Source organism: Saccopteryx bilineata, chromosome 2, assembly GCF_036850765.1.
Source record: "Saccopteryx bilineata isolate mSacBil1 chromosome 2, mSacBil1_pri_phased_curated, whole genome shotgun sequence".
Classification (NCBI taxonomy): Eukaryota; Metazoa; Chordata; class Mammalia; order Chiroptera; family Emballonuridae; genus Saccopteryx; species Saccopteryx bilineata.
This window is the reverse complement of record NC_089491.1, coordinates 361,719,387-361,747,013: the sequence shown is the minus strand read 5'-3', so window position 1 is coordinate 361,747,013 and position 27,627 is coordinate 361,719,387. Positions and strand designations below refer to the sequence as shown.

The 27,627-nt window shown below is 51.2% G+C and overlaps 2 protein-coding genes across 7 annotated transcripts in view; one reads left to right on the top strand and one right to left on the bottom strand.

Moving 5' to 3' along the window:
* Positions 1-18,268, top strand: part of ABR (ABR activator of RhoGEF and GTPase) — a 198,464-nt gene extending 180,196 nt beyond the window's left edge. For all 5 annotated transcript variants that reach the window (XM_066263099.1, XM_066263100.1, XM_066263103.1 and 2 more), the window contains 7 exons: positions 6,954-7,013; positions 7,276-7,385; positions 7,930-8,069; positions 9,163-9,297; positions 10,178-10,283; positions 12,454-12,601; positions 13,239-18,268. In XM_066263099.1, the coding sequence (XP_066119196.1) occupies positions 6,954-7,013; positions 7,276-7,385; positions 7,930-8,069; positions 9,163-9,297; positions 10,178-10,283; positions 12,454-12,601; positions 13,239-13,328 (789 nt within the window). In that variant the 3' untranslated portion in view covers positions 13,329-18,268. The remainder of the gene's footprint in view (positions 1-6,953; positions 7,014-7,275; positions 7,386-7,929; positions 8,070-9,162; positions 9,298-10,177; positions 10,284-12,453; positions 12,602-13,238) is intronic.
* Positions 17,572-27,527, bottom strand: TIMM22 (translocase of inner mitochondrial membrane 22). 2 transcript variants are annotated; one of them, XM_066263119.1, is made up of 4 exons: positions 27,019-27,513; positions 21,721-21,917; positions 19,971-20,043; positions 17,572-18,069 (listed from the first exon to the last, which is right to left on the bottom strand). In XM_066263119.1, exons 1-4 carry the CDS (start codon positions 27,257-27,259, stop codon positions 17,993-17,995), a joined length of 588 nt encoding a protein of 195 aa, XP_066119216.1. In that variant the 5' UTR covers positions 27,260-27,513; the 3' UTR covers positions 17,572-17,992. The 2 variants fall into 2 exon arrangements, with proteins under 2 accessions (XP_066119216.1, XP_066119215.1); XM_066263118.1 differs by lacking the exons at positions 17,572-18,069; positions 19,971-20,043 and adding an exon at positions 20,766-20,996 and having other exon boundaries at positions 27,019-27,527.
* Positions 27,528-27,627: the final 100 nt, after the last annotated feature.

Genomic DNA, 27,627 nt, shown 5'->3' with positions numbered 1-27,627 from the left:
TGGAAGCCAGGAGATCGGCCCTGGCATCCCTGTCCCGCCCACCCTGCCACGTTCACGGAACCCTCCAGACCCTCCCCAGGAGGGAGGAGAGGCAGGCTCCTGGAAGCTCCTATCCCCACCCCCCCACCCCCCCGTTGCCAGCCCTACCATGCCTCTCACGCCTGTGGTCTGTCCCAATGACAGGCTGGCTATGGTGTCTCCAGGGGACCCAACCCAGAGCATGTGATGCACTTGGAGGAGGGCAGGGGAGAGCCAACCCAGAACCGCCACCGTGGCCACTGGCCTGGGAGCCACAGGAGACGTACCCCGAGTGGGACAAGACACCTGGCTCAGGGCCGGGTCACGGCCCAACACTCAGCTTCTGGCAGGCTTCCCCAGAAACACGGCCCGCCAGCTCTGCCTCCCGTTCAGTACCCCGGCCCCTCTCAGGGTGACAACTTCAGTATGCTGAATCGACTGCCCTTATTGTTTAGAAGCATTTAGTTTTTGTTAGTCCTAAAAACAACTCTGGGCTTCAAGGGAAGTCCATGTCACCACTGAGGACAGGCCCAGGATGCCAGCCCCCGGACTTGGGGCTCAGGGAGCTGAGGGAGAGCAGTGCTGGTGTGAAGGAGTGGGCCGCGCTCGGCCCAGGGAGGGCCAGAGGGCCAGGAGCTGCGCTGGGGAGGCAGGCTCCCTGGGGCCCCCGGGCCTGTGCTGTGGAAATGACACAGCGAGGCTCTAACGGAAGGGGGTTAGCGTCGCGGGACTGTGGGGAGGGAAGGAGAGGCCTGAGAGGGGGCCCCTCGTGAAGACCGTCTTCGTGGGCCCCATCACCCCATGAGCACCTGCGTTACACCTCGGAGTAACACACTGGCGGCTCTCCGGGTCTGTGCCTCCCTGGCCCCTGGGTCGTACTGTGGTTCTGACACTGGTTATACCCGCTGCCCAGCTCTGACACTGGTTACACCCACTGCCCAGCTCTGACACTGGTTACACCCGCTGCTGCCTCCTCATTGGGGCCACTGCAGGCTCCTCATTGTAAACTGGAGTAGCCTGTGTGAGGAGGGCTCAGGGAAGGGGTGGCGGCAGAAATCCCCAGGAGCCTTTCAGGCCCCCTGCATGGTTGAAGACGTGTGGTGTAGTGGGAAGACCTACCCACTGTCAGAAGGACCCAGGTTTGAGTGTGGGCTCTGTCACCTACCCAGGGAAGCAGGATAGGGACCCCAGACTCTCTGGTGCTGCTGAAATCCCAAGCTCTGGGGGGAAGCGTGAACAACCCTGGAGCCAGAGGGAGGAAGCACTGGGATCCCCTGCCCCCCGCTGCTGAGAAACAGGCCGGGAGGAGGGGCTTAGGGGACCCCTGAGAACATTCCCAAAGTGAAGGGGAGCCCCCCCCCATCTGGAAGATGCTCAGGTATGCACAAAGCATCCTCCCCTGCCCTCTGATCCCCTAATACTCAGCCCTCTGCGAGGCCACGGGGTGTTTCCTGTCCTCAGTATGAGGACACTGAAGCCCGAGGAGTCGGACAGCCTCCCCAGGCACCTGCAGGACTCCCAGCAGGAGCCCAGCACTTTGTTCAGGGGACCTGGTGGTTCTCTCTTGCACCTCAGTCCCAAGGTCAGCAGCTTCTCTCTGAGAGAGTCAGGTCTGAGTGTGTGGACGTGATCTGACCAAGTCCCATGGTGGCTGTGTATGGCTCACTCATTCATCACTTTCTCCAGAATGTTTTGTTCCGGTTCTGTCTCCTGCCTGGGCCCCAACTTGGGGGAGCCCCACTGTGTGTGTATTTCCTATAGGGTGAAGGAGGGGCCCTCTGGGGGTCTCTCCCAGCCTGGCCCTTTGCAGGCTCATCTACCACCCTCCCTCAGGTGACCTGACGTTCCCCAGGTGCCTGCTCCGCAGGACCACTGGATGGCCCCGATCTGGGGCTGGAGAGTGGGCAGTCAGGTGTGCCTACCCACTGCCATCCCAGGGGCTGGCTCCTCTGCCCCCAGCACTAATCTAATCAGGAAATAGCAGAGTCCACATTTCCCAGGGGTTATAAATAGCCACAGCAGTTCAGGCAGCATCATTACTCTGGAAAACGTGCCATGTCCCTCTCTACTCTGCACCCTCCCTTCTCTGTATTTAAATGACGTCCTGAAATAGACTTGGCTTCTGGAAGCTGCTAGCCTCCCAGGAGACAGAACTTATCGTGAGGGCGCCGAGGGGCTGAGCAGGCCGCCCTGAGTGGGTACCAGGGTGCATCTTGGGGAGGGGGTCAGGAATATGGCAGTGGTAGGGACTCGCAGTAAAACTCGGAAGTGCCACCTTACGCAGGCCTGGCCTTGGACAGGCTGATGCGTGTAAAATAGCTGCAAATGGTGCTGGCAGGCACAGAGGGGCAGGGTCTTAGTGCCAGGGGCTGAGGGCTTTCTGGAAGAAGCAGGGCCAGCAGTGGACCTTAGCATCAGGAGTTGCTTTTCCTGTCTCACATGCTCCCAGGACAACGTAGGGTTGCTACTTGGCAGCTAGAACAGAAGTGCTGGGAAGGGAAGTAACGAAGGATTGTACTGGAGGTGGCCTGCCAGCAGCCGGGTCTGCCCATGGTGCCAGACCACACGCCAGGAGCCCTGATGTCTCCTTTCTAAACAAACAACGGTAACGGCAGCCGTCATTGTTGCCAAGAGGTGCCGGCGTCGGGCAAGGGGTTCTACGTGTTATCGTGCAGGTTTAGCAAAGCACGTGAGTCGGGGAGACTTGATTCTGTCCCCCAGCTCTCACTTTCCAGATGTGTGGCACTGGGAAAGTTCCTCGTTCTCTTTAAGCCTCCATGTCCTCATCTATAAAATGGGAGCAGCTATGAAGGCATAAACCTATGAGGCTGGTTACGATGATTAATTGAGATGTTGTATATAAAGGGATTGGCATACTGCCAGACTTAGAGGAGATGCTCACAAGTCATCATTTGCTGTTACTGTTTTGCATAACAACCCTCTGAGGTAGGCATGGTCACCCTCCACACGGAAACTGAGGTTCTAAGAGGTTAGGTGACTTGCCCCGATTCACACAGTTGAGTGAAGAGGAAACCCCACTCAGGTAGTGTCTAGATGCCACTCCAGGACCCATGGAGGGGCCACTGGCTCTGTTGATGGCAACTGCCAGGGGTGCCAGTTCAGATGAGGCTAGGGCAGAAGAGTGGCATTAGGTGAATCTGGCCAAGTGCCATCCCCATGAAATTGGCCTTAGGTTCATGCTGATGTCCGGAGAGAGCTGTATTAAAAGGGGCGGTCACTCCAGAAAGTGTGTCCCAGGTTAGCATCTGCCTCTGTCGACAAAGCAGTTGCGATCTCCCTACTCCAATTCTGTGCTGTGCAGGAGGCGCGGTAATTACTTACGGATGGATTTTAGGGGGAAATTTATTATGATTAATAACAATAATAAAAATAATCAAGACATTGGCCTGACCTGTGGTGGTGCAGTTGATAAAGCATCAACCTGGAACACTGAGGTCACCAGTTCAAAGCAAAGCACATATGAGTTGACGCTTCCTGCTCCTCTCCCCTTCTCTCTCTCTCTCTCTCTCTCTTTCTCTATCATTCTTCCCTCTCTAAAATGAGTAAGTAAAGGCCTGACTTGTGGTGGTGCAGTGGATAAAGCGTCAACCTGAAACGCTGAGGTCGCCGGTTCGAAACCCTGGGCTTGCCCAGTCAAGGCACATATGGGAGTTGATGCTTCCTGCTCCTCCCCCTCCTCTCTCTCCCCCCTTCTCTAAAATGAATAAATAAAATCTTTTAAAAAAATAAAATAAAAATATAATGAGTAAGTAAATAAATAAATTTTTTTAAAAATTAGATAAATAAATAGTCAAGGCAAAATCAAAAGGGTTGGAACTTAGGTAACCTAAAGTAGAATAAAGGAAGTATTCAACACGACAGTAAGTTACCCAACATCACCAGGTGGAGAAACATCAGCCTGGGTTCGAGAGTAATATAGCTAGTTAAAGCAGTACACTAAGGAAAAGAGAATTATGAGTGTGTACAAATCTCACCAAACTGTGGAGGAACAAACACATCACCAGACCGGGAAGCCTCAGCCTGGGCTCCACAGTCGGCCACCCGTCATGGGCATCGATGAGGAAGAGGTCTCTAGAGCTTCAGGGGCAGTCTGAGACCCTACCTATATTATGGGAATTTTTGGTTATAGGCTGTTAAAACGAGGGCCCTTCGTGCATAGCCTCTAGGAACAAAGAAAGGTCACCACATTCCAGAATAATTAACTAGGCTGGCAGTCAAGTGAGAAGACCATCCTTCCTGGCTTCAGGGGAACCTGTAGCAGGACGTCTCATCCCACCCTGAGTAAATTGACTCAGTCATTCCTGCAGCCATTTTTGTGACTCTTACTGTTCATGTTCAATTGAGTTCAAATTTATATATATATATTTTTATATTATTCCTCCACACAGGTGGCCACTGCAGGAGGACAGGGCTGGCGCAGACCCAGGCCCTGTGTCCAAGACCCAGCACCCTGGATGGGATGAGGGCTGGTGAGGGTTTGGGACAAAAAAAAAAAAGTTTAGAGAGGGAGGAAGGCTTTAGGAAAGGAAACTTGGGGCTTCCTTTGGGAGCCAGTAGGATATTTGGCCTCAAGCCTTCTGGAGTAGAGTCCGGGCAGCAGTAGGCTGGTGACTCCCACTGTTAAAACAGTGGTCTTCGAACTGTGCACAGGCCACTGGGGATGTACAGAGACTTTCCAATGGGTTCATGGCAGCGAGCTTCAGGGGTGTCAGTTTGTAGATGCTCAAATCCCATAGGTGCTATTGTCCAAAACCAGTCACCCTGTGCAGGGCCTTTTGCCATCAGCTCTCTGCAGAAGAGCTCCAGCTCACTGGCGGGCTCAGCGCAGGTTGGATACCTCCTGCGTACACAGCAGAGGAGCCACTTGAAATGTTGGTGTAGGTGTTGAAAAAACGAAAGACTACTTACTGATTGGGTTACAACTCTTTCATGAGTCAGGTGGTTTCCCATTCTTCATTTTCTACAGAACTGATGGAAATCATCAGCTGAGAGACAATTTTTAAATAAATTTTGAGCCTGACCAGGCAGTGGCACAGTGGATAGAGCATCAGACTGAGACGCAGAGGACCCAGTTTTGAAACTCCAAGGTTGCTGGCTTGAGCGCGGGCTCATCCAGCTTGAGCACGGCCTCACCAGCCTGAGCACTGGATCGCTGGCTTGAGCGTGGGATCATAGACATGGCCTCATGGTCGTTGGCTTGAGCCCAGAGGTCACTGGCTTGAGCAAGGGGCCACTCACACTGCTGTAGCATCCCCTCCCCCAGTCAAGGCACATATGAAAAAGCAATCAATGAACAACGAAGGAGCCACAATGAAGAATTGATGCTTCTCTTCCTTCCTATCTGTCCTTCTCTGTCTCTCTTTCTCTCTGTCTCTGTTACAAAAATAAATAAATTTTGATAATGGGTATAGGTGCAATTTAACACAAATAACAAGGAAAGAGGTTAGAAATTCCCTAACATTGCTATGCTATAATAAAACTATTTCCAGCCTCATCTACTTATTTTTGTGAACAAGATGTTTCATTCTTTACATCTTTAAAAACAAAACAAGAAAAATATGAACAAGACTGATGCTGAACCCTGTTTTACCGAGCAAAAACTAATACTTGAATACATCCATGAACTAAAACAGAAAAACTGCTCTGCCCATCTGATTTAAAGATGCAGTTCCACCAACATGGTACTTTCCTGCTGAATATTTATTACAATTTGTAATGTGTTGGGTAATATTTTTATTGCATACTGCTAATTATTGTAATAACTATTATAATCCAGAATATGTTGTGAATATTTGGAGCCTTGTGGTCCAAGAAAATTTTTCCTTTCCATTTATTACAGATATTTTTGTTGAAATGAAATAGAATAGGGTGATGAATAAAAGACTTTGAAATTTTAAAAAATACAAACTAGAGCAAATTTCTTTGGGGAAACAGAATAGAAACAAATTCGAGGAGAAAAAGAAGCAATGTAAGGTTTCTACAAGGGAGACCGGAATAGTGTGTTCGTGTCTTTTTTAAGTGGGTATCAGTGGCTATCAAATCACTATGGTATTGGGACTTCACTGAACACATTTAAAAGAATGAGGTAACAGTTTTAGTTTAAGCTATAAATATTTATATTATTTTGGAAATACACATATGTTGATTTAAAAATGTGCCAGGGGGTGCATAGTTTTTCAGATTTTGTGGGTGCACCAGGAAAAACAGTTTGAAGGCCATTGGGTTAGAGAAGTGGAGTCCTCTGTAAGGGATTCCTCTGAGCCTCCCGTCATCCCCATCTCCCTGGGGCTCCCGCCCAGTTTGGGGGCCACCCACTTACCCCGTACTCTCACTGAGTCTTCACGACAATCCAGCGAGGAAGGTTCTGTTACTGACTGCAGTGAACAGATGCAACAGATGAGGCTTTAGTGAAGTTGAAACTTCCCAAGGTCATGCAGCTGCAAGCGGCCGAGCCAGGATGCAGACCCAGCAGTCTGACCCTGAGACTGGGCTCTTTACCTCCACATTGCACTGCCTCCCACTGCACCCCCACTGCACGACTTCATCCCCTCCTGTCAACTCCCGTTCAGGTAGTCAGCCAAATTGCTTCCTGTTTGTGGGCCTCAGTTTCTGCGTATGTGAAATGGGTGGTCATCCCACTGTGGTGGTCAGGAATGAGTGACATATGATGGGCAAAAGTCTCTAACAGTGTGTGCCCTGCCTCCTTCACCGAGTAGGGGCTGGTCCTTCACTAGCCAGGGCAGGAGGGGCTGAGGGCTGAAGCTACCCTGAAGGGTTGATATCGGGCCCCATTCCGCCTTCCTGACCAGTTAGCCAGCTTATGAGCAGTGGCTGAAGAACAGAGTGGTCTCTGGCTTGGTCTCTGAGCTGTCATATCTTTCTCACTCACATTCCCTTTCTTTCTGTCTTCACAGTTGGATCCACAAACCGTAGAAACCAAGAACTGGCACACAGATGTGATTGAGATGAACGGGGTGAGCTGGAGAGATAAGACATGTCTGCGCAGTGGGTGGGAAGCCCGGCCTCTAGCTGGTGTCCTTGGGCTGCTAGCCGGCCCCTGTCCCCGTAGCCCAGTCCCTGTCCCTTCTCCACCTGCATCCTTCCCGCGCTCACTCTGCTGGCATTTCAGGGAGCCCCGGGCGCTAGAGGCAGGCCTTGTTTGCAGTCCTGGAGAGGGGGGGGCCCAGGTTTAGGGGCACTCCTCAGGCACTCATGCCCTGCCTCACCCCCAACCAGATCAAAGTGGAATTCTCCATGAAATTCACCAGCCGAGATATGAGCCTGAAGAGGACCCCGTCCAAAAAGCAGACCGGCGTCTTTGGTGTGAAGATCAGCGTGGTGACTAAGTAGGTGCTGCCTCCCGTGTCTGAGTGCCGTTGTTAGTGCCCAGGGTCGCTGCCAGCCCTTGCCTTCAGCCTGCCCTGCCCTGCCCGCGCCTGGCTCCTAATCAGTCATCCTCCAGTGCAGTAGTCACGATGGCACATTTGGAGGCCAGAAGTGTCCCGCAGAGGTGTATTCTGTCTCACATGCAACTTGAGAAATAAATGAGCCAGCACATACACATTAGGAGAGTGCATCTGAAAATGCCAGGTCATCAGCTTCTTGTAACAAATGGGAAGATTTGACAACTGGAAGCCCACATTTTAACGTTGCAGAGGCTGGCTGGAATCCAGAGAGCAGCTGCCCCTCGGGGAAGAGCATGCATGCCCAGCTCACCACCACCCCTTGTCTCCAGGACCTGACCCCCTCCCTCATGTAGATTCCCGGCGAGGTCTTCCATAGCATTTGTATCTGAGACCTCCGTTCTGAGGAGCCTTCCTTCCTCAGAGTCTTTGGGCTTATCTCCCAAAACTTCCAGCCTTTGTCCTCCCTCACGTCCCCTCCCTCCAGGCGGGAGCGCTCCAAGGTGCCCTACATCGTCCGGCAGTGTGTGGAGGAGGTGGAGAAGAGGGGCATCGAGGAGGTCGGCATCTACCGGATATCCGGGGTGGCCACGGACATCCAGGCACTGAAGGCCGTCTTCGATGCCAGTGAGTCTGGACGGCCCAGCCCGGGAGGCGGTGGTGAGGTGGTGCTCTAGCCGGCTCGTAGGGCTGGGGGAGGCCCCAGTGGTACCTGGAGGCCTTCTCCATGGAGAGGTCCCGATTAGCTGATGGCAGAGGTGCCCTGGTCTGTGGACTACAATCCGGTGGCACGGGGTGGACCATTTCTGAGTCCCTGTGGCAAGGGCTCTTCCTGCACTTTGTCACATAATCCCCTGCCCCTCCAACCTCTTCTCCATTGCTACAGATAAGGAAACTGAGACTCAGAGAGGTCATGTCACCTGCCCTGGCTTAACTGAGCTTATAGGTTTTGAGTCTAACTTAAACTCTGATCTTTCGGACTCCAGAGTCAGAAAAGTTTGTGGCTTTCTTGCTAGCTCCCAAGTTCCTGGGGGTGCAAGGAAAGGAAAGACTCTGAGCCTGGGCTGGCTGACTCAGGCTCCCCTCTGCCATCGCCGGGGCCCCACGCACCCCTGGGAGGGGCATTGTCGTCTCTAGTTTTGACTGCAAACTCCTCAGCGGCGGGCCTGACCTTTCTTTTTTCTCTCTCCCATGTTGGGTGTTCAGGCTGCAGCAGCAACACACCAGTAGTTAGGGAACCAGAACTGGCCATGCAGTGCTGATTCTGTAGGAGCTGAGAGGGGGCCCAAGGGTGTTCCTGGGCGGCTGCCAAGCAGACGTGTACTGGAAGCCTGGGGTGAGGGGTGGGGGCTGGGGACGTGCAGGCGCATGGCTCCTCTGTGCAGCCTGGAAGCTGAGGCTTTGTTGGAACATGATTTTAGGTGTAAAAACTGCAGTGCCTTCCAGAGAAGGGCTTAGCAGTGAGGGTATTCCAGGTGGCAGGAGGGTGTGTGACACATGGTTTGAGCATGGCTCCAGAACACTAGATGATGCCTTCCCCCTCCCCACCATGGATTTGAGTCACAGACCACCTGTGGGCATGACCTGTACCCTGCCTTTCTGGGAAAGACCAGACCAGAGACAGAGTGGGTGGTCCTCCCTGGTAGGTAAAGGAAGGATGGGGAATAGAAAAGAGGTGGCTCAGGCCAGTGTGGCCTCTGACCTCGTACCTCCTCTACAGATAACAAGGACATCCTGCTGATGCTGAGTGACATGGACATCAATGCCATTGCTGGCACTCTCAAGCTCTACTTCCGAGAGCTGCCCGAGCCCCTCCTCACAGACCGACTTTACCCTGCCTTCATGGAGGGCATTGGTGAGGCTCTGGGGACCTGGGGGCTGGGCGGAGCCAGGCCTCCTGGCCTGGGGAGTAGAGTGCAGCTTCTCTTGTTCATTGATCTGCCCAGTGCACCTGAGCCAGAGGCTAGAGCCCCTCTTACCTGCCTCTCTCCCCTCTTGTCCTACGGGCTACTTTCTGTGCTTCCTCCTTGGGCTACTTTCTGTGCTTCTTCCTTGCTTGGAAACCTCGGAATCCAAAGAAATCTGCCCTGCAGCAGGTGGTCAGTGGCCAGCACCCCAGAGCCAAGGAAATGCCTGGTTAGCTGGAGTGCAGTTGAGGTGGCTGGTGCTGAGCCTTTCGGGAGCACTGTCATCTCTCAGCTGTGCCATGGGGAGGCAGCAGAGGGCTCTGGCCAGCAGGACTCTGGCCTCCACCCCCTCACACACACACCCCCGGGCCAAATCCAGGCCTGGGTGCATCCCTCCTGCCTTCTTTCTCTGGGGCAGATCAGGGCTTCAGCCACCATGAGAAATAAGGAGCCCCATGGAAGGCTGCTCACTGCTGCGCTCCGGCATTGGACATGATTAACGGGGAAATTCACGCCAGTGTCAGCATTTGTATTAAACTTAGCCTTTTGGGCCAGGGTGGGGAATGGCATCAGCCACAGAGGCCTGTGTGTGAGGGGAGTAAGGGTGTCTGCTCCCCACCAGCCTGCCTCCTGGCTGAGTTACTGGCTGTGGATGGGGCCTCCTGTAGGAACTGGCTGTTACTAGCCGTGTGAAGATAGCCAGCCCTTCCCTGCAGGGTCTGCGTCCCTGCCCCCAGGCAGCCTGGCTCTCCCTCAGGGTCAGGTAGCCTCCTGACCACAGAGTCTGCCTGGGAGCCAGGCCTGCCCTAGCCCCGTCTCTCCCCACAGCCCTGTCAGACCCTGCTGCCAAGGAAAACTGCATGATGCATCTGCTCCGCTCCCTGCCCGACCCCAACCTCATTACCTTCCTCTTCCTGCTGGAACACTTGAAAAGGTAATGGACTGGGGCCCAGGCGGAGGTGGTGGGTGGGCTGGGAGCCCAGGGCAGGCACCTGCTAGGGAGGACGCACCTGCTGTGAGTCCCACCTCCTCGTGGGTGCTGGCCTCTTCTGGGCCATCCATAGCGGGGCGAGAGTTTGCTTTCCACATTTTTACACTCAAATTCTTTTTGGAGAAATATTTGGGTCCTAATAACAACCTGAAATATTAGACATAGAATAGAGAGGCAGGCCCCGGCCAGTTGGCTCAGCGGTAGAGCGTTGGCCCGGCGTGTGGATGTCCGGGTTTGATTCCTGGTCAGGGCACACAGGAGAAGTCCCCATCTGCTTCTCCACCCCTCCCTTAAAAAAAATGAATTGAAAGGTAGGGCTAGAGCCAAAAACCATAGATGAATTTTGCAGTCAGTGGGTCACTCGGTGTACTTAGCACATTTTCAGTGGAGAGAACGGACAGCGTCAGGGTGCGCTGCCGGCAGGGAGTGCAGGCGTGTCCCGTTCTGTTCAGTCACATCAGCTGCGTACAGCTTTACAGTGTCAGGCGTGTTTGTTATTTTGTGTCATGGTCAAAAAAGTTAGAAACCCCCTGGTCTTGACCACACCTTATCTAACTAACCAGATAGGGAGCGGTCACCAGCCCAGCAGGGATTTGTGTGGTTTTAACAGGGCTCTTAAGTCTTGGGCTCAAAAGTGAATGATAAGGACACTTTAAAGGCTAGTTGAAGTTTAAACTTTGCTGCAGGCCTCAACTTGTCTGGAGTATGAGTGGGAAGGAGAAGTCCCCAGGTATCCCTTAAATCCACCACCAGGGACCAGGGAGCCTAGAGAGGGGGCTGTGCTGTGGGCCAGGTCCTCCCGGAGCTCAGCCCCGCCCTGGGCCCAGGCTCCCAGCTCCAGTTTGGCTGGGCCGGGCTCAGGAGGGTCAGCCCAGACCTGGAAATGCCTTGGGGCTGCTGTCTTGTTTTTCCCATTATGAGACATTTTTCCCTATGGTTTGGCCAGACCAAAGCCCCAACCAATTCCCAAATAGTTTGGCGAGCACTGTGGGCAGGACACACAGAGGAGTGGGAAGGGAAAATTCATTAGGTTTTCCACCCTGGGAACCAGGCACAGTCTGTTCCCACATGTGGGCCCCTGGCCGTGTGTTTGTGTTAGGGGCCGGGCCAACTGCACAGCTGCCTCCTGACATGGCAATGTTTGTCTCCCATTTCCAAAGCAGTCAGTGGGCACATCCATGACTGGCCTGGAGGTGGGAGTGATGGTATTGGGAGTGAGGTGAGAGGCCTGCTCAGGGCGGGCTGGTCTCAGGCCCAGAAGCATTTCCTAGGACGGGGGAGGCCCGGGGCCTCTCTGGTATGTTGGGTAGTGCTGGGCTCCCTGATACCAGCACAGACGGCAGCCCCCGCTGTCACTCAAGGAAGTATCTCCAGAGCATCTGGCCTGTTATACAAGAGAAGCAGAGGAAGATCCCAAGGGAGGCAACTCTGGGGTCCCGAGAGACAGACCCTTCTGGAAAGGAGTGAGAACAGCCCTGGCTCTATCTCGGATTGGATTAGGGTTGTTCCTACACAACACAGAGCCTCAGGTCTGGTTAGCAACTGTTGCTGGGGCTCCCGCCCCACCCACTCTGACTCTTCCTCTGGGCCAGGCACTGCAGCGTGGCTTCTGGGGAAAGCAGAGTGGTGGAGAGCTGGGGCTCTAGAGGCAGGCTGCCCTGGTTCGCATCTCCACTCGACCGCTGGCTGGCTGTGTAACCTAGGCAAGCCGCTTGACTCTCTGTACTTTGGTTTCTTTGTACAGTGGAGATGATAACTACTCAAAGGATTCTGAGGAGTATGAGTTATTACTGGAAAAGTTCTTGGGCCGGTAATACCATTATCTCTAAGGCAAAGGTGTTGGAGTGGGTCCCCCTGGCTCGGGCAGTCTACTGTCAGTTCAAGAGGCGGCCCTGGAGCTGGGAGCCTGTTAGAGGAAGGCACTGACAAAAAGCTGGGAATGCGATCCCTGACTTAGTTCCTTCCTTTCCAAGAGGTCTCTTCCCTTAGAAGAGGAAGTCTAGTAAACACCTTCCAGGAATCCTTCTAGGAGCTCTTACACCTAAGGCGAAAGGTCTGGAGCTCCAAGTGGCTACTGAGAAATGACTTGTCCCTCCCATCCCCTCCCTTTCAGGGTTGCTGAGAAGGAGCCCATCAACAAAATGTCCCTTCACAACCTGGCTACTGTGTTTGGCCCCACATTACTGAGACCCTCAGAAGTGGAGAGCAAAGCACACCTCACGTCGGCTGCAGACATCTGGTCCCATGATGTCATGGCACAGGTGCTACCACACTGCCTGGGCCCGTGGCGGGTAGAGGGGTGAGACAAGCCCCCCGGAGGGGTGGAGAGAGATCAGCTCGGAGTCCGACACCCCTTCCCTCCTGAGCAACTGGGTTGATAGTCTATAGGCTGCCACCAGGGAGACAGGGCTTTGGATTGTCTTCCCTCCCAGACCACAACAAAAAGTTTATACTAATGCTCCTAGATCAGGAGCCCAGGAGTGGCTACAATCCTGGGAGTGCCTGTGTCAGAAAGGAAGCCCAGCGGCATAGGAAAAGGCTGGGACCCTGTCCTCATGTGTGGAAGCTCTAGGATTGCTTCTGGGTCAGGAAACATCCTTGGGATCCCTACAAAACCCAGGGCAGGGTCCAGCCTGAGGCAGGCTGCCAAGCCCAGGCCAACTTCTGGAGGCAGATGGGGAGCTTCTAACAGGTTGGGAAGTGGCCCTAAGCTCCCTCTACTGCTGCAAGTGGGCAGACACACCTGGGCTGACAAGGAAGGAGATGTGGCAGGAGCCAGCCTGAGAGGGGAGGGGAGCCACGCAGACATGACCCCAGCTCGGGGACCATTTCTTCTCAGCAGATCAGAGGAGGGCCACAAGGACAAGAACCCCGCCTCAGTCTCCCGTCTCCCCACAGGTGCAGGTCCTCCTCTACTACCTGCAGCACCCCCCCATTTCCTTCGCAGAACTGAAGCGGAACACACTGTACTTCTCCACCGACGTGTAGCCCCAGGTGGGAGCAGCTGTGGGGGTGGCCCAGCCAGCCTCCCCAGTCAGGGGACCCAACGCAGACTTGAAAGACTACAATAGAAAACTCCCGAATCCAGCACTCCAAACTCCAAGGGACGCAGATTTCCAAGAACTGGAATATGTGCATCTTTTGTGCCGCCTTGTACAATGCCAGCCGACCCAGCCCCCAGCCTCACCGCCACACCCTGGGCTCCGGCCCTCCGTACCTCTAGTGTCTAATGCTCCACGCTGTTTGGGAATTGTTTTATGTCTGTCTGTCATGCAGAATAGGTAGTGACTAACCTGGTATGGGCACTGAGACAGCCTGCTTTGTTCTTTCATTTCCTCCAACACTTTCTTCCCTCCCGAGTCCAGTCCAAGGGCTTTTATTTGGCGCTCTGTAACTGCTGCCAGCTTAGCCTCTCTTGGCCTTGCTCCCAGATTGCAGTCTCCTGGCAGCCTCCCTCGGTTTTCTCCGCCCTCTCCTCCCTCCCGGTGCCCGCTTGCATGTGCAGCCTTGGTTTTCGCTCCATCACTTTGGAAGTTCTGAGGCGGCCCTGGGTGGCGGTGACCGTGGTGGCCCTTCAGACGCTGCCGCATGCTGTCCCCTGCCCGCTCCTCGCCCTCCACCTGTGGAAGCACACCTGCTTTGCCTTGCTGCCTGTGCAAATGTTGGACAAGGAGACAGACTCACACTCATCTTCAGCTTAGCGCAGAGCTGGAGAGCGGATTCCTGGAATTTTCCACCTGAGAATCTCCATTTTTGGGGTTTCTGTTGTCTCTTGCCTACCAGTGAGGCATCTTGACTGTTTCTTCTGCTTTTCAGTTCCTTTTCCCCTGGTATTTTATTTCCTTTGGGTATAAAGACCCACAAGTGACTTGCTATTGAGTAGCCAGAGGGTCAGGAGAGAATTGGGGGAGGTAGAGGCAGTTGCTGAGGCAACAGCACTGGGCGAACATTCAGAGGAGTGCCACGCAGCGCTGGCATCCTGAGTTGGGGGAAGCAGCCGTCAGCGGCAGGAGGGGTAGTGGCTTTTCTAGTGGAGCTGCCTCTAGGAGGGCAATACGGCTGAAGCAGGTGTCCAGACACGAGCAGGCTCCACCCAGGAGACAAGCTCTTCCTGGCACCTCGCGTACCTCATGGTACCATTGCCTTAGATTTTACACTCTCCACAGCCAAGCACTGCCATGAGGCAGCCCCCAGCCACATGTGCTCTAGGGCCAGGGAGGGCAGGCACAGTCCAAGAGTAGCCAGTCGTCATGGTGCTGCCTCCCTGCCCCGGCTTCTGGATGCAGCCTTTCGGGTAAACTTCGGGGAACTCAAAAAGCTGGGGAAGGATGTTACCGGCACCTGACTGCTGGGATTGGGTTTTGCTGATGCTCTACTCCAGAGTAAGGGATCAGCAGGTTCCATTCTCTACTTTGAGATCTATTGCTCAATACTGGAAAGGACTGAGAAGTATCCCCAGATACTTGTTTCTTCCCGTGTGGGCAGTAGCTACCAGCCTGTGGTGGTTAGCCTGGAAGGGCAGACACTCCTGAGCAGCAGGGGCTTCCGTTGTAGCACCAGCTCCCTGGCTCTTATATGGTAAAGAGGACTTGGGATTGGAGAAAACAGTTCCCAGTGGTTGAGCTCAGAGATAAGTTGTAAAGAAGGGTTTGCTGGCCCTAAAGCTGAAGTACTTGCTGTGTGAGAAGTAGGGCCCTTTCTGATCTTGTTTATACCCGTTGCTCGATCTTGGGCAGAACAGTACACATTCTGTGTACATGAGAGGAAAGATACCCAAGCGGAAGGAAGTACTGACCACCTCGCTACCTGTCAGCAGCTTAGCTAGGAGCCCTGCTCCCTGGGACAGGAGACGGGAAAGAACCTGAGTCCAGAAATCCCAGTGTCTGCCTGTCCCTGCTCTTGCTTCCAAAGCCACTGATGGTAACGAACTGGAGGCCCAACTTGAGCTAGTTACAGCCAAAAAAGGGTGCCTCCCGCCTCCCCAAAGCAAGGGATGATCATCAGGTAGCTCTACTGCGGCCCCAAGCTTGCTTAGGCACCGTCAGAATGGGAGGAAGGCTAGAAGGGCTGAAAAATGCAAAGGCTCAGAATATTTATAACTTCTACCCCCAGAGTAGGAGGCAGGTACCAGACCTGGACTAAGCTGCCCCAAGGGAAAAGCCCATGGGTTCTCCTGACAGACAGGGACTACGCAGCCCGGACCCCCAGCTACTGTGCCAAGCAGGGCAGGCTGCGCCAAGGAGCTCACTAGACGGGCTACAGGAACCCTAGCAGGCCTGCCCTTGCTGGCAATGACTGTGGGCTGCCCATTTTTGCCGATACAGGTAGGATGGGACCCTTCATTAATATTTGACTTTAATAAGTTGTTAAGGATATATTTTTTGTCTATGTTCTGTTTCAACTTATGTAGATTATTATAAATTAATGTAAACCACGTGAGAGGAAAATGTTAATAAAAAAAAAAAAAAAACGCAAAACCCCAACATTTGCACACAACTCAGCCCTGTGGTGCGGACATTTGTATTTTCAGCTGTCCCGGGAAGACCACCAATCTAAATATTTAACTCTTCAGGCTGCATCCAGATGTGTTTCCAGGAATCTACTTACCTAGTTAACACTCTCCTTGAGCTTCCCTATGGACCACAGCGATTGTGGTAGTTGGAGGGGGGGTGTCTTTTCCTTGCTCTTCACAAAGGCCTCCAGGTCAGCCACCAGCCATTTTATGAAGTACAGATGTCCTGCCAGGGACCTGGCCATCAGTATGCCTCAGGGATGGCAGGAATGTGTCCATTCAAGTGGAGGCTTTTATGTAAAATCCCCTCTACATTTCCCTTGGATGTGGCTTTTCTTTGGGGCAGGCTTTTGCCCTTAATCTGCTTGCAGAGAGGCTGGATCCCCAAGAGGGCCCAGCCTCCCTCTAGGAGAGCCAGTGGGGTTAATGCAGGCTCCCACCAGCCCAGGCTATTGGACACTGTTTATTCTGGAGATCGGGAACAGCTGTCTCTGAGAATTGGTGTTTGGTTTATGAGGTCATACTGACTCCTTAGCCATCTAAAACAGGAAACTATTCATCTCCCCCTTTGATTGAATAGTCAGTGTGGACAATGCATTGCTTATTGAACCGATGGCTATTGACAGCCCTGGCTCTCATCTTTTCCTAGGCAGTCGTGAGGGCAGCATGGCTTGTGTTCGGTCGTTCTGGGTATCTGGCCCTGAGCACTAGACTCGCTGGTGGAAGCTGCTGGGCATCTTAGCACTTTGATAGGTGCCGGGTAGGAGTATCTGCTCTTGCTCTCAAGTGCTTATAGGTGACTTATTTAGGGACAATGTAGAAAACAATCCTAAATTTGCTCTCAGACCTCTGAGGATGTTCCAGACAGCCTAGTAGCATTGCTGCCTCATGCCTGTGAGACTGGCATTATATAGATAGAATTCACCATAGAAGGACATGAGCTCCATGGACTAGCTCACTCATTCCAAAGGAAACAGCAGGCATGGCCAGAGGAAGGTGTGACCACCTGGGTTTGACATCACTCACATACACATGCACACACACTCGGGACACCTGGAGATTTCAGCTGAATCTTTGAATTCTGGCTAAGGGTGGGTGGGCTGGAAGACGGCAGGCAAGGGGGAAGAAAAAAAAAAGTTATTCCTGGCTAAAGGCAGCCAGGATTACATGTTCTCTGCCAGGCCTACCTGCCTGCCCCCAAGAGCAAAAGCCTTCATCTTACCCCAAAGCACCAGAGTAAAACAGAACCCAGGGAAAACCCCAATTGTAAAAGGCTGTTTTGTCCATGGCAGAGAACAAGGGTGAACAATGTATGATTTTACCTCGACAATGTATGATTTTACCCAGTACCTGCTGAGACTTGTTGCCCTGAGCCGGGCCTAGCCCAATGCTCAGAGCATAAAGCCAGGAAGCGGTTCGACTGCAGGCATTCCTATGAGCCAGCCCACAGGAGGGTGTTTTGGAAGAGGCCAGAAGGACTTGTGCATGGGATTTCAATGCAGCCTAAGAAGTGGCTAGGCTGGCTCCTTGAGTGGAAGGCCCCGGCCAATGAACAGTCTTGGGGAAGATAACACCACTCTCCAAACCCGGACAGTCTTAACAATCGCAGACTTCTAAGAAACTTTCTCAATGTTTCTCTTTTCAATGTTCAATCTTTAGGCCACCTGGCACCATTTTAGGGAACTGTGGGATTTGAAAATAAAAACAAACCACTTGAACTGTAATATAAATAAAATTTTTAAACAAGGACAGCAGAATGCTAAATAAAATGACTTAATTGGCCGGAAGGCATAAATTTGCTCTGCCCTGAAGGCATAAATTTGCTCTGCCCTGCCCTGGTATCAGAGATGGATGACTGCATGGAGTGCCACAGGAGACCAGCTCCCTGGGTCTGTGTAAAGTCCCCTCTGTTCCCACAGCACCAGACAACCAGAGGGCTAGGTGTGGGTAGGACTGGATCTTTGTGGAGCTTGATTTCTACAAGTCAACACTGACCCCTATTGTGCTGGAAAGAGGCTGGCATGGCATATCCTCACGCAGCAGTGTCTGAAGCAAGTGCCTGGAGGGGTGCAGAAGATGCCCTCCACAGACAGCTCTGGTCCTGGGCTGGCAGTTCCTTCCCCGGAGGCAGCAATCCCTTTCATCGTAGATAATAATCGATTGCAGCAGAGAAAGCAGCAAAACCTCCACAACCAATGACTCCCGCCTGTAAGCCAGCTGTGAAACAAACAGATGACATTACCTGTGGTGACAGAAGCTGAGTCAGACTGCATTCAAAGTCTGCATACCCACAGAAGCAAGGAAACCATCTTACATGTTCTGAGTCATTCAACCTATCTGAGACCTGTGAGACTTCAATGAAGCCATGTACATGATCTAATCTGGTGTGTTTTAAATAAACTGTACATTTATTTAACTTTTCTCATTCCAAAGAATTAGTATTTCCAGTCTCATGAAAATAGCCCCTCACAGACAGGAAACTGGTTAAGAAAACCAGCTTTTGGAATCAAGTGAAAGCATATGGCCTGTTACTCTGATTTGTTTGTGGAAAGAATTCCTGGGAAGGTGATCAAAGCAGTCCTGGGAGGGAGCCGAGCTTCTCAAAGGCCCTGACAAAGCTGAGCGATGGGAAGACCAAAGGGAGAGTTACTCTCTAAATCACAAATGGCTGTTTGAGGGGCAAAAGCAGGTTTCTAATGATAGCAAATCATCCTGCCTCTCAGAAAATGAGAAAACGGCACAGCAGACAGAGAGTGGCCCAGCAATAGACAGTGAGGAAAGTCAAGTCACGGAACCCCTACCTCACACTCTTGGTGGGAATGCCAGTAGGGAGAAGTGGCAGGGAACTGGTTGGTTTCTTTGTTCATAGCTGATAATCCATTTCTAGAATACCCACATTCAGTTTTACATGGGTAGAAATCTAAGAATCCTCAACTACATTAAGACATCATGATAACTTATACACAAAATTAAAACTGATAATTGTATAGTATTACTAAGAAAAAATCTAAATACTGGAAATGCATGGAGCTGAAAGGTCAGCATTTCCAGGACTGAATGGGACCTAGCTATGCTTCTGTACTATCCTGCATATCAACGTAATCCAGGAATTATTTCCTGTGAGGAAGTTCTTCCCATATTTCTAACATGGGGGAAGTTCTTTTTTCTAAGGTAGATCTAGATTTATCAGTGGTTCTCACCTGGGAGCAATTCTGCATCCCAGGGGACATTTGGCAACGTCTAGAGACACTTGGCCTGACCTGTGGTGGCTCAGTGGATAAAACATTGACCTGAAATGCTGAGGTCGCCAGTTCAAAGCCCTGGGCTTGCCTGGTTAAGGCACATATGGGAGTTGATGCTTCCTGCTCCTCCTTTCTCTCTTTCTCTCTCCTCTCTAAGATGAATGAATAAATATATATATATATTTTTTTACAGAGAGAGTGAGTCAGAGAGAGGGATAGATAGGGACAGACAGCAGACAGGAACAGAGAGAGATGAGAAGCATCAATCATTAGTTTTTCATTGTGCGTTGCAACACCTTAGTTGTTCATTGATTGCTTTCTCATATGTGCCTTGACCGTGGGCCTTCAGCAGACTGAGTAACCCTGCTGGAGCCAGTGACCTTGGGTTCAAGTTGGTGGGCTTTTGCGCAAACCAGATGAGCCCATGCTCAAGCTGGCGACCTCAGGGTCTCGAACCTGGGTCCTCTGCATCCCAGTCTGATGCTTTATCCACTGCGCCACCGCCTAGTCAGGCTGAATAAATAATTTTTTTTAAAAAATAGAGACACCCAGTTTTCACAACCAAGGAGTGCTACTAGAATCTAATTGGTAGAGGCCAGGGATGCTGCTTATCATACTTAAATACAAGGACAACCCCCCCCTCTGCCCACAAAGATTTATCTGGTCCAAAATGTCCACAATGCCAAAGATAAGAAACCCTGAAGTTTCCAAAACTGAGTTGACACATAAGAAGCAAACATTAATTTTTCAGGAGGGAAGAATGTCAAGTGTCCACATATGCCTTGGGCTGCCCCTGGAACACTCCTGTTTAGAAATGTTGACTTCAGCATGTTGACCAAGGCCACAAAGAAAACCACTCGAGAGTTGTTTACTAACCTCTGAAACCAATGGCTCCTCCAGTGATGCAGCCACTAATGACACTGTTCTTCCAATCTGATTTTCCCCGGTACTGTGGGTGGAGAAGTACAGTTTAGGGCCAAAGGCACAAGCCAGACAAGACGATTAAGGGGAAAAAGCACAGGGAGGGCTAATTTAGTCCCTCCCCAAAGGAAATCTAATCTGTTTCTATTCCACAAGTATAGTTCCTCAAATCTGAATGTGTTCACTGATGCTTCCTGCAGGTGGTGCCAGAGCACTGAAACCAAGTGCAGTGTTAGGAGTAATCCAAACCTCTTCTTGGGTTCCCCAAAAAGTCTCATGTTTAAAGTCATTAACCAGCGGTCTTTTGGCTTTCAGCTTGGAGGAGGCTTAGGTGAAACTTTCTTCAGTAGTCTTTTTTTTTCTTTTTTTTTTCAGAGACAGAGAGGGATAGACAGGGACAGACAGACAGGAACGGAGAGGTGAGAAGCATCAATCATTAGTTTTTCATTGCACATTGCAACACCTTATTGTTCACTGATTGCTTTCTCATATGTGCCTTGACCACAGGCCTTCAGCAGACCGAGTGACCCCTTGCTCAAGCCAGAGACCTTGGGTCCAAGCTGGTGAGCTTTTGCTCAAACCAGATGAGCCTGCGCTCAAGCTGGCAACCTTGGGGGTCTCAAACCTGGGTCCTCAGCATCCCAGTCTGACACTCATCCACTGCGCCACTGCCTGGTCAGGCCTCTTCAGTAGTCTTGAATCGGGTTCATCTGACACCAGCAGCCTCCACCATGCCACCAAAGTTCGACCCCAATGAGATCAAAGTTATACTTGAGGTGCACTGGTGGGGAAGTCTGTGCCACATCTGCCCTGGCCCCCAAGATTGGCTCCCAGGGCCTGTCCCCAAAAAAGGTTGGTGATTACATCACCAAAGCAACCAGTGATTGGAAAGGTCTGAAGATTATAGTGAAACTGACCATTCAGAACAGACAGGCCCAGACTGAGGTAGTGCCTTCTGCCTCTGTTCTGATCATCAAAGCCCTCAGAGAACAAGACAGGAAGAAGCAAAAAAACATTAAGCACAGTAGAAACATCACTTTTGATAAGATTGTCAACACTGCCTGACAGATGCGGCACCAATCTTTAGCTATAGAACTCTCTGGAACCATTAAAGAAATTCTGGGCCTGCCCAGTCTGTGGGCTGCAATGTTGATAGCTGCCACCCTCATGGTATCATAGATGACATCAACAGTGGTACAGTGGAATGCCAGCCAGTTAAAACCTACACAGGAAAATGTTTCAGTTAAAGATAATTTGACAACCAAAAAACTAAAGTAAAATAACATCATTAACCAAAATAATAAAAAATCATTATCCAACTTCTAGGCTACCAAAAGAAGAATCGCTCAAGCCCAAATCATTAACAGAAAAAAAGTTTACGTTAGGGGCTACTTAACAGAAGTACAATCAAGTATTGAACATTTCTGATCTGCTTTCTAATAACATTAAGAGCGTTTCCTGAGGTGGCACAGTGGATAAAGTATCGACCTGGAATGCTGAGGTCGCTGGTTCAAAACCCTGAGCTTGCCTGGTCAAGGCACATATGAGAGTTTATGCTTCCTACTCCTCACCCCCTTCTCTCTCTCTCCTCCCTAAAATTTATCCCTAAAATTAATAAATAAAATCTTTTTTAAAAAAGAGCATTTATCTTTAGAAGTCATAAGATGGCAGCAGGCAAGGCTTCTCAGAAGGCAGAGACACTTACAGATTCTACCAAACACTCCGTGCAAGAAAACATGGCACCCACAATGGCAAAATTTTTGGCGTAGGACATTCCTCTCTGTCCCATGTCTTTAAGAACTTCTTTTGCTGTTGGCGTACGGTAAGGATCCTTAGGGTCAAAGCCCACATTGGTATCAATGCCAGCGGTGAACACCCCAAATGCACCTCCCAAGACAAATCCTAAAAACAAACAGAGATAAGGATTTCTTCGGCATGTTTTCTGAATTACCGTAATGGGGTCATGTTTGAGGAGCACTTTCTGGGTAGCCACCAGTAAAGAGGACACCCACCCCCCTTGCCACCCAAACCCTCCACTTGCCTGGTTTCCACATTACACAATCCAGGATCTATCTTGTTGACAGATTCTTCTCTGTCTCCTCTTGGATTTCTTCCTCATTTCATTTCTAATATTCTTCAAGATTCAGTTTCTAACCCTCTGTTGTCCCTCTATACTTTCTCACGAGTTCAGCTACCAACTTTGCACATCACTCCCTTAACAATGGTGACATTCATAATAGTCATTTAGTAGGTACCATATGCCAATTACTCTGACACTTTATAGTTAGAGCCTCATTTATTCTCCACAATAATCCTGTGAGGTACCGAAGATACTATTATCCTCTCCTTTCTATAGCTGAGGAAACTGAGCTCAGAGAGGTTAAGTAACTTCCCTAAAGTCACAAAGCTACCAAATGGCAAACACCATACTGCTGTTCATATCTGACCTACCTGAGCCTGCTGGACATTCCCCTGTGGATGTCTTCTCATCAGCTCAAGATCAATACAGCTGACCCGTAAACAATGCCAAGTTAGGGGTCCCAAGCTTCCCCATAGTCAAAAGTCCACGTATAATTTTTGACTCCCCCAAAACTTAGTTGTCCCAAGTAAGACTGAACGAAGAGACCAAAAGTGAGTGTGCAGCTGGAGAGGGAGAACTCCAGCCGCCTCTGTCCTGAGACCCCACCCCCCCACCCCAGGGACCTCCACTGTGAGATTGGCACCAGCATCCCTGAGAATGAGCCTAGCCACCATGACCCCTGCAACTGAGGGGCCTGAGTCAGAGCAAAACAGGCGACATAAATCGGGCAGGCAAGGCCACGGCCACCAGCACCACCTGCCACAGGCTCACCTCATGGTCCCTCAAGACCCCAGTGCCCACAGCCCTGTAGCAGGAAACCGCGGTGGGGACACAGCACCCCTGCACCTCTTCAGCCCCCGCAGGAAATGAAAACACAGAGAAAAGAGTTCTCACCGTCAAAGTCCTTGGCACTGTCAAATGGTTCAACCTCCAAAATGGATATAGATTTATAAATTGAAATGACACCAAAGAGGGTGTGTTTATACATCAGACTGCATCAAGAACCACCCACAGAAATATCTGCGCAGTGTGGGAGATGGAATAACTATAGAGTCCGATGTGGGTGAAGGAGAGAAGGTGCTGAAGCAGCCAACGTACTGGCCCAGATGGAGCTCCTGCAGAAGGGAGCCCTTGGGCTGCTGGTGGTGCTGTTACAGACGTGGCTACTACTGGCTACTACAGCAGATCCCCTGGACCTCCCTGTAATTACGCTGGGGAGGAGGAAGGGAGGGGCAGCAGAGAGTGATCTGACACCCCCCCACCACCACCACTGACAGGCAGTTCTCTGGGGCTAGCAGTCAGTGGCTGCTGCTGGCAGTATGCCCTCACTGCGGTCCCTGCCTTACCACGTGGGAAAGACCTTTGACCATCCCAACAGAATGCAGCCAGTGAGATTGAAGATGAAGCCTGACCTGTGGTGGCGCAGTGGATAAGGCGTCAATCTGAAACACTGAATTTGCTGGTTCGAAACCCTGGGCTTGCCTGGTCAAGGCACATATGGGAGTTGATGCTTCCTGCTCCTCCTCCCTTCTCTCTCCCTTTCTCTCTAAAAATGAATAAAATATTTTTTAAAAATGGAGATGTGCTGGAGGAGGAGCATATACCAGATTTTGAAGACTTAGTACAAAAGAAAAAAAAAGAGACGAGATGGAGTCCAGAGGGAGTGCAGCTTCAGGGACCGATTCATCGAAATTCAACTTACCATTCAAGGTACCATAGGGGACCTCTTCACCTGCAACCTGTCCCAGCTGTGGGAGAAGCTGAACATAGAGAATCAACAAGCGGCCAATGGTCCAAATCTGCCATCTGCTCGCAGTGAATACCACAGCTTGTATAACTATCAGCATCGCACACCCCCACCATGCTCCTTCACAAGACGGCAAAGAGACCAAGGCAGGTAAAGTGCCATCTGAGAACCCTGCTCCAGCCACCATGCCGAGAGCAGTGTTGACTAACACCTGGTTCCCCAGGCACCTTCACCATCAGCAGGTGACCTAAAGAATTAATGACCATTCGGCCCTGGCTGGTTGGCTCAGTGGTAGAGCATTGGCCTGGCATGCAGGAGTCTCGGGTTCGATTCCCGGCCAGGGCACACAGGAGAAGCACCCATCTGCTTCTCTCCTTCCTCTCTGTCTCTCTCTTCCCCTCCTGCAGCCAAGGCTCCATTGGAGCAAAGTTGGCCCGGGCACTGAGGATGGCTCCATGGCCTCTGCCTCAGGCGCTAGAATGGCCCTGGTTGCAACAGAGCAACGCCCCAGATGGGCAGAGCATCGCCCCCTGGTGGGCGTGCCGGTGGATCCCGGTTGGGCACATGCAGGAGTCTGTCTGACTGCCTCCCCGCTTCCAACTTCAGAAAAATACAAAAAAAAAAATAGAATTAATGACCATTCAAAAATTTTAAAAAGCAGACCACACCAAAGAAACATCCAAGCAATATAGTGGAAGACGAATAACCAAGATGTGAACACTGGAATATTTATGATTATGATTACTGTTATTGATTCTAGAGATAGAGGAGGGAGGGAGGAAGGGAGGGAAACATCAATTTGTTGCTCTACCTACCCATGCATTCTTTGGTTGACTCTTGCATGTTCCCTGACTGGGGATCGAACCCACAACCTTGGCATATGGGGAGGATGCTCCAACCCAACTACCCCACCAGGGCAACGATCATTCTTTATGAAACAGGTATAAAAGGAAAATGTCAGCCAGTGTTTTCAGCAATTTTTCCAGAAATGCCTGCAGAGAAGATAAGAACAACCTCCCCAGTTTTAGTAACCATGAGGTTTGTATTTTTTTCCTGGTTTTTACTGTTTTGGTAATACGAATTGAAAAAATACTACTACACGGGAGAACCCTAACAAAGAAATCTGAAATATATAGTAAATACTTTTTTTTCTCTTCTGTTCATTTTGGATGCTGGTGCTAAACTTCCAAGTGTTGTGATTTAAAAATAAATTTTATGCCCTTATTTCTATGATGCAAGGAGGATAACATTTTTGCTTTCTTATGTGACTCTCTTTGAAAATGTGCAGCAAGAAGTTCCTCAAAAGTAAAATTTTTACCCTTAAAAAAACTTAGTTGTCCCTTGGTATTTATGGGGGATTGGTTCCAGGACCCCCCGTGAATACCAAAATCTGCAGGTGCTCAAGTTCCCTACATAAAATGGTATAGACCAATGCATACAATAAGCCGGCCACATCCATGGACTCCCAATAGAAGATCGAAAACAGTGCAGGTATTTATTGACAAATATCCCCGTATAAGTGGACTCACACAGTGCAAACCCATGCTGTTCTAGAGTCAACCGTATACATTCAGTGAAATCATAGACACCTCCCCCTCCACATTTTCTTGCCTATGGCTCCTTCCTGCCAGTCACTCCAGCTACAAAACTCAGGGACATTTCCATCTGTTTCTTTGCTTCCCCCTACAACTCCATGTCTACAATTATCATCCTAGTCTACGGCCTTTATCACTTCCACCCTGGAGCACTACAAAGACTCATTCATTTCAACAAAAATGTAAGTGATGGCCCTGGCCAGTTGGCTCAGCGGTAGAGCGTCAGCCTGGCGTGCGGGGGACCCGGGTTCGATTCCCGGCCAGGGCACATAGGAGAAGCGCCCATTTGCTTCTCCACCCCCCCCTCCTTCCTCTCTGTCTCTCTCTTCCCCTCCCGCAGCAGAGGCTCCATTGGAGCAAAGGTAGCCCGGGCGCTGGGGATGGCTCCTTGGTCTCTGCCCTAGGCACTAGAGTGGCTCTGGTCGTGGCAGAGTGACGCCCCGGAGGGGCAGAGAATCGCCCCCTAGTGGGCAGAGCGTCGCCCCTGGTGGGCGTGCCAGGTGGATCCCAGTCGGGTGCATGCGGGAGTCTTTCTGACTGTCTCTCCCCGACTGTCTCTCCCCGTTTCCAGCTTAAAAAAATAAATAAATAAATAAATTTATATATATATATAATATATATATATTATATATATTATATATATTACTCTCCTGACCATGTGGAACTCCTAAAAAAAACCCATCAGTTACTGCCCCGATGCCTTATAGCCAAAAGCCCAAACCCCCCACTCCACCACAACTTGAAATGGCATTTCTCTTCCTCATTGTCCACCCCCACTCTTTCAATCCTTCTAGATACAGCCCCACTTCTCACCTCCTCTTGTGGCCTTCCAACCCTCCCCCCAAAAAAAACCTCCTTTCTTCTTTCTACTGTACTTCACATTTGCAGTCTACTGATTTGTCTCTCATTCTCAGTGAGACTTCAACTCACCTGCAAACGTAGTCAATCCCTTGACCCTGCACACAGGAAGGTCACTGTACATTCTCAAATTCTCAAAAGGTTTTAAAAAAGAAAAAGAAAAAACCAAAACCGCCAAGTCCAGACTTCTTTCCCCTTTGTTCGCTGCTTTCTAGTCACACTGGCCCACAATGGCCTTTCTGTTTTCAAACCTCAAGCCAGCTCCCATCAGACCTCTGCCCTTGCTGTCGTCCCCTACGCCTGCCTCGTCCTCCCGCCAGACATTCTGCGGCATACCGACAAGAGAATGTTCGCCTCGGGGGAACCTGGCGTTGTCTCTCACCCCATCTCTACGCCTGGCACGTGACAGCTCTCCGTAACAACTGAACTGAAAGAATGATTATTTAAAAGTGAATGGACGAATGATGAGCGAAGTCAACCCTTTTATAACGTCCAGGCCCCGACCCACGGTACCGATTCTCTGACCCAATTTCCAGAGGATCTAGAGAAGGTGACTGGAGTTCACTGAACGCGGCGGGGCTGCGGTCAAGGTCGAGACCCCCAGGCTTCCAGCCTCCCAGGCGCGCGGTGTTCTTAGCAGAGGACCCGGCTTCCATCCGAACCCTCGGCCTCCCAAGGGCCCCCTCGCCTCGCCTCGCCTCGCCTCGCCTCGCCTCGCCTCACCTCCGACGCAGGCCACCACTGCCTTGAAGGCGCAGCTTTCCATCACCTTCTCGATCAACTTCTGCTCCTCGCTCTTGACCGGACTCGGGATACCACCCAGGGTTCCGGGCTCCAGGAGCCGGGGCTGACGCTTGTCACCCACCAGGTGCTGCAGAAGAAGGCTGTACTGTAGTGGCGCTTCGGCGGAAGCCGCCGCTTCAGACGCGGGACCGCCGGCACCTGAGGCAGCACCCGCTGCCATGTCTGCATTTGCCCCCAAACCCTGGCGTCTTTCTTCGCACTGCAGATTCCACAAGCTCACGCTGAGGCTCTATACACCTAGCTACTGTGCAGCAATGGCAGTTTCGGCACATCGAGCGAGTACGAGGAAGCCGCAGAATTCAAGTCCGTTTCTGTGCACTTGGCAGAAGAACGATCATGTTCGCCTAAAGCCTCTTGTGAATACTGAATCAGGTTTGTGCACCTCTCACAATGGCACTGGCAAACAAGATTCAGATTCACCAGAGCGCCATAATCGGGGCTGCGGCGCGGTGCCTATCGGGATTTGTAGTTCTAACACGCACACCCAAAACATTTCCCAGGAAGCTTTGCGGGGTCACTCACACCAAA